This window comes from Geospiza fortis, unplaced genomic scaffold (assembly GCF_000277835.1).
Source record: "Geospiza fortis unplaced genomic scaffold, GeoFor_1.0 scaffold23, whole genome shotgun sequence".
Classification (NCBI taxonomy): Eukaryota; Metazoa; Chordata; class Aves; order Passeriformes; family Thraupidae; genus Geospiza; species Geospiza fortis.
The window spans coordinates 14748857-14755097 of record NW_005054303.1 but is presented as its reverse complement, the minus strand read 5'-3'; the positions used below and the strand labels follow the sequence as shown (position 1 = coordinate 14755097).

Genomic DNA, 6241 nt, shown 5'->3' with positions numbered 1-6241 from the left:
CTTTCCCTAATCACCCACAAAACTGATTTTTTTTTTTCCTTTTTCCACCCTTAAATCGATTTCATTGTCCCCTCAGTGCTGCAGTGACCCATGGACAAAGAGCAGCAGCACCCAGCCCTGTCCCCATGGGAATGATATTTTATAAATAGTGATTATTTTAGAAATAGTGATTATTTTAAACCACATTCAAGCTTTTTTTTTCTGCTTTTCCTGGCACCTCCCCATCCCTGTTCCCAGCAGAGGTGGCTTTGCCCAGCTGATGCTCTGGTTCACAGCTGGGTCTGTGTCCCCACAGTGTCACCCTGGAGGGGACAGAGCTGATCACAGCAGCTCTGGGGCTCTGCCTGCCTTGGTTTCCAGGGCTGCTTCCCAGGCAAGGAGCCTGCAGCACCATCCTCCCTGCCAGTCTTGCCTTTGCAAAGGGAATTCAAGGCAAACAAATAATCTATATCAATATATCAGCTGCTCTCTGCAAGCCTGAGTGCTTCCTCCTGAAATGAGGAAACCCCAGTGGCTGCTTCTGCAGGAACTGCAGCACTTCTGGTTCCTTGTCCCCAGCTCCTGTGACCCCAGAGCCCTGGCACAGAATCAGTTTGGGTGGAAAGGACCTTGAAAATCATCCCCTACCATGGGCAGGGACACCTTCCACCATCCCAGGCTGCTCCAAGCCCTGTCCAGCCTGGCCTTGGACACCTCCAGGGATCCAGGGGCAGCCCCAGCTGCTCTGGGCACCCTGTGCCAGGGCCTGCCCACCCTCCCAGGGAGGAATTAATTCCCAATATCCCATCCATCCCTGCCCCCTGGCACTTCAAAGCCATTTCCCCTTGTCCTGTCACTCCACAATCCCTTTCCCTGTTTCTTTTGGGCTCTCCTCAGGTACTGAAAAAGGGCTGGAAGATGTCCCCAGATCTTCTCTTCTCCGGCCTGAACGGCCCCAAATCTCTGAGCAGCAGAGGGGCTGCATCCCTCTGTGCCTCCCTGTCCTTCCTGTCACCCTCCTTGTGCCAAATCCTCCTCCCTGAGCTGGCAGCATCCATGGGGACAAGGACATGCCACCCCCCTGGCCGTGTCCCAGACTGACTGGGGCTGCAGCACAAAGCCCCCAGTGCTCCCCATCACCCAAATCCCCTGGAGAAAACCACCACAGCCACTTCCTTCCCAGATGCTGCAAACAGCCTTAAAAATCTCTGCTTCTCCCTCCAATCCCCCCCAAATTAAATTTTCATTTAAATGATACGATTTAGAGCTCTTAACTCAATTTTTCCCCTAGCCTGGGGCAGGCTGGAACAGCAGCATTTCCACACTCCCTGACAGTTTGACACCAACAGCACAAAGCAGCTTGTTTCTCCAAATCTCCAGTTTGATCTAAATTAAAAGAAGCAAAGACTTTGGCATTAACCAACCTGTCAAAATGCATTAAAAATAAAATGCCTCCCAGGCCTGCCTGGCTCTGGCTCCCTACCTGCACCCCACACCCTTTGATTTCCAACCCCACTCTGACAAGAGCATCCCCAAGGAGGGCTCTCCAGCTTCACTTGTCATTTCCCCTGTGATAACCCCAAATTTAGCTGTTTCTGGGAGATTTATTTACATTTCAATCAAGCTGGAGCTCCTCAGCCATATGATACCCCAATAAATGCAGAATGCTGGATTAGTTCTGCCTCACTGGGGTTGATTCCTGCTCTGTGCCAGCTCCTTCCCAAGGGGCTGGCAGGGAATGCTCCCCCCTGAGCTGCACTTGGAAATTCCATTAAGGAATGCTGGGCACAGGAGCTGCCATCACCCCTCTCACAGCATTAAAGAGCTTTGGAAATGAGAGGTGGAAAATAAAAATAATCCACCGATCACACCTCTCCAGCCCTGCGGTTTTTGCAGCCTTATGGAAAGGGGAAAGTTGTAATTTTGCTGGCAGGCTCCTCTCTGCAGAGTGGGATGCTCCAGGAGAGGAAATCTGGAGAATTCTCTCTCTCCCCCTTTGCTAAGCTGTTTTCTCCTTGGGGGATTTTGGCTCCCCTGCTGCTCCAAGGACAGGATTAGGGATTTCCATACAGGTGTGGCACCAGCTGGAGCTGCAGGGCTCAGCCCCAGCACGGCCCCACAGCTCCCAGGCCCTGCTGCAGGGGGGAAAACCCTGAACCCGAAACCTTTCCTGCCAAGGAAAGCCTAAAAATGCCCCATTTTCAAGGCACACTGAAATGAATATAAACAGATATATTAATATTACTATAAACATATTTCTATAAAATTAAAATATAAACAAATACATTAACATAATGTATTGTTTTAAATACATATATCTATTAATTAACATAGTAATAGAATAATATAATTAAAATATAAATAAATATATTTATATAAATAAATATAATACTATTGATATAAATATATTAATATAGGCATGTCAATTAAAAAGTAGATAAATATTTTAATATAAAGAAATATATTAATATAGATATATTAATGTAGATAATTTATAAAAATCTTCTATTTAAACCTCTCAATTACCTCATCTCTATAAAAACTAAAAAAAAAACCAACACCTTTTCTCCCAAGATCAGCCTTTTCTGCATGGATTGCAGCACCTAAAAAGCACTTTTTCTTGTAAGTTCTTCTGTGAGAGCCACCCAGAGCTGCTTTGCCAATGAAAAGGCACCAGTTTAGGTAATTTCAGTATTTACCTGGCTCTTGGAAGTGCTCCTCATTTGACAGGGTTCTGGATAAGATGAGGATAAGTGCTTCTTTAAACTGATCAAAGTGGACCTGTCGGGGGTGAAAAAAATAAAAGGAAGAAAAGAGGCAATCAGGTGGTGCAGGGAGTTAAAGATGAGGCCAAAATATGGGGAAAAGAGAAACAAAAGGAAGGAAATTGGCAATCAGGTGGTGCAGGGAGTTAAAGATGAGCCCAAAATGCAGCAGGAAGATGGGCAGCAGTGGGGATCACTCATCACCACCCCGGGGCCAACAGCCCGGGCGAGGGGCACAAAGGAACCCTGGGGAAGGGACAGCAAGGGACACGCAGGCACAGCCAGCACCTCTGGGCACGTGGGAACAATGACTGCCACGCAGAAGGACCCAAAACCACAGACTGCAGGCACTGGTTGGGTTTTTCCACCAAGCAGGAAGCAAAAGAACATGAGAAGGAGCAGGGACATCTCCATCCCCTGAGGTGACCTGGCCAGGGTCGGTGGCTTCTGCAGTGAGGCCATTCCTGAGCAGGGATGAATTTTCTGCTGTGGAAATGCTCCACTGTCCTAATTTAGCTGCAAAAAACCACTCCCAGTGTGGATGGCAGAAAAATCCTCCCTTTCCAGGGCAGCTCCTGCAGCTCTGGGAGGGCTGAACTTGGAATACCAAGCCTGGAGGGAAGCTGGGAAACACAGACATGATCCTGCCACTGAGGGAGGTTTTTTTTTTATTTTCTCTTCTGGTTTTTTTCCATCTGTGCCTTCCTGGAGATCCTCCTGCCTGCCAGGAGGAGGCTGCAGCATCCTCCCAGCCTGCTGGGGAATGTCAGCAATTCCAGCCTGGGGGACACCAGACCCAGGGACAGCTGGAGGAGCAATTTGACATGGGTCAGTGGCCAGGCAGAGCTGGCTGCTGCCATTGCTCTTGGCTAAATAAATCTTAGAAGAATTTTTAGCACGGAACAGGAAGATTTTGTATTTAAAGGAACCCAGCGAGGCTGCTCTGGCTGGCAGAGCTGCACTCAGAGGGATTTTCATGCTGCACAAGCAGCAAAGTTCAAGTCTGAGGTTCTCCAGCTTGTTTTTGGGGGTCAAGCAAGCTCAGAAAAATACCAACAAGCCTGGTAGGGAGAGGACAGAGGTGAGCCATGGAGGTACAGGGGAGCTCAGGCAGTGCAAATCACCCCTGAGGCTTTAAACAGTTTTAAAGATGTTTTTTAAACACAATTAAAAAATATGTTCAGCGCAGAAGCTGATCAGGAATGCTTTCATCTGAATACTAATTGCTGCCATCCATTCCCAGCCACTGGTGCACTTCAAAAGGGCCAGTTTACAGAGAGAGGAGAAATTCCCCCATTAAAATAAAGAAAACTTGACATTTAGACGAAATGAGGATGAATAAAAGATGAGGGTGTTCAGATTACAGGTTCCCTCCCCACGGGATCCTCTCAGCAATGAATGGACAGAGCCAATGCCCTGGATGGGTGCTGGGGATGGCTCTGGATGGGAGCTCACAGGAAAACAAGACCCACTTTGCATCCCTCGCATGGAATTCAGCAAAGCCAAAGCACCCGGGCAGGTGTGCAGCAGCACTGCCACCACCTGCTCTGCACAGCGAGCCCCACAACTCCTGCCTGCACCGAGGAGGAGCAGGAGGAGCTGAGCCCTTGCACAAGGACACAGGCAGCCATCCACGCTTCCTGAATGCAGGAAATTCACTGCTGAGCTGAACAGCTTCTCAATCCCAGCCAAAAATGAGCGGGAAGGGTTGGAGAATCATTAAAGTTGGAAAAGAATCATTAAGGTCATCAAGTCCAGCCTCAGAGCTGCTCAAGCCCCATGTGCTTTCAGAGGCACAGGAGGAACATGAAGATGTCAAAATCCAGCCTTTCACTGGAGCAGATGCCCATGAGACAGCCCTGTGTGCTGTTCATCCCCAAAAATGCCCAAAATCCCCCTGAGCAGAGGGGGAAATACCCCCAGAGCAGAGGATGCTCTGCTGCCCACTCCTCCCACCAAGAGCAGGGGGAGATGCTGCTGCTCACACCTCCACTATTGTGTGGCTGAAAAATCACTAAGAAAAGGGGGAAAAAAAGAAAAAAAAAATATGTTGAGCCCTCCCTGCTCCCTCCAGCCCCTGGCAAAGCGTGGGCTCAGTAAAACCCACTCCAGAGCTGGTGTCTAATTAGACACTGGGGTCTGATAAAGTAGACTGGTCCTGTGGTCACATTGGGATTTTTCCATGAGCAGGACAGCCCCAGGAGCCTGTGGAAGGTCAGGCTGAGGAGCAGGACGTGGCCAAGCTCCTGTGCTGCCCAGCAGGACTGCAGATGCAAATCAGCAGCACAGGGACAGGCACAGGGCGGTCCCCAGTGCCCTCCTCACTCTGCAGGTGGAGTCCCAGCTGGAAAAGGGGGGAGATTTGTCCTCAGGATGGGCCAGAGGTTTTCCCAACAGCAGCTGAGCAGCAAGAGCAGGCTGTGGTGCACCTCTGACCTTGGATGTGTGCAGGCACAGAGTGCTCAGAGAGCTGGAGAAACAGCACTGATAAAATGGGAGCTGGGCTGGAGCACGAGGCAGGCAAGGCAGCCACGGGACAGCAAAGTCACAAAAGCTGCAGAAATCCTGCGGAAATCCTCCTGGAAGGCTGGGGATGGGCCCTGGCACAGGCTCCCCATCCCTGGAGGTGCCCAAGGCCAGGCTGGACAGGGCTGGGAGCAGCCTGGGACAGTGCAAGGTGTCCCTGCCAGAACAAGATGGGCTTTAAGGTCCTTTCCAACCCAAACCACTCTGATTTTATGATTCTGTTTCGCTGTTGCTCACCTGTGGGTCTGCCCACGGGGGTCTCTCTGCAATTTGGGGCTGATCCCAGCCAGCCAGAAGGCAATGGGGCTTGGGATGGTGATGCACAATGTGCTGCCATGCCCAGCCAGGATCAGGGACAGCACACACATTCCTGGCTGGGAGGGTGGGCAGGCCCTGGCACAGGTGCCCAGAGCAGCTGTGGATCCCTGGAAATGCCCCAGGCCAGGCTGGATGGGGTTTGGAGGAACCTGGGGTCCCTGCAAACCCCACAGCCAGGGCAACACCCCAACAAGGAGAATTTTCTCCGAAGGAATAAATCAAACAAGACAAACCCAGCAGCAGAGACGCCCAGCCCAGCCTGCCCAGGCAGTCAGGGACCAACCAAAGCTGTGCTGCTGAGCAACCCTGGTTCCTCTGAGGAGCCCCAAGGCCCCTGCACAGCCAGCTCCCTCTGAAGCTGTGCTGATTAGCACTAGAAAGAGCTGGGAGCCTGCTGTGCCAGGGTACCTGCTGCTCCTGCTGTGCCCCTGCCATGCAAAGCACTTGGCACAGGCTCCTTGCAGCTCCCTGCCCTGATCCCCAGCACAAAGCCCATCCCCAGAGCTCTGGCCCTGCCTGCAGACTCCTTCCAGCCAGAAGGGTGCACAGGGAAATGTCTGCGGGGGGAGATGGAGGATCAGGGAACATCCTGATCCACAGGGAACATCCTGATCCACAGGGAACATCCTGACCTACAGCGAACACCCTGACCC

General features: G+C 51.1%; 1 protein-coding gene across 3 annotated transcripts in view; it reads right to left on the bottom strand.

Annotated features, from left to right (window-relative positions):
- NIN (ninein) overlaps positions 1 to 6241 on the bottom strand; it is a 59206-nt gene that overhangs the window by 49449 nt on the left and 3516 nt on the right. For all 3 annotated transcript variants that reach the window (XM_031066236.1, XM_031066237.1, XM_031066238.1), the window contains exon 2: positions 2679 to 2760. In XM_031066236.1, the coding sequence (XP_030922096.1) occupies positions 2679 to 2760 (82 nt within the window). The remainder of the gene's footprint in view (positions 1 to 2678; positions 2761 to 6241) is intronic.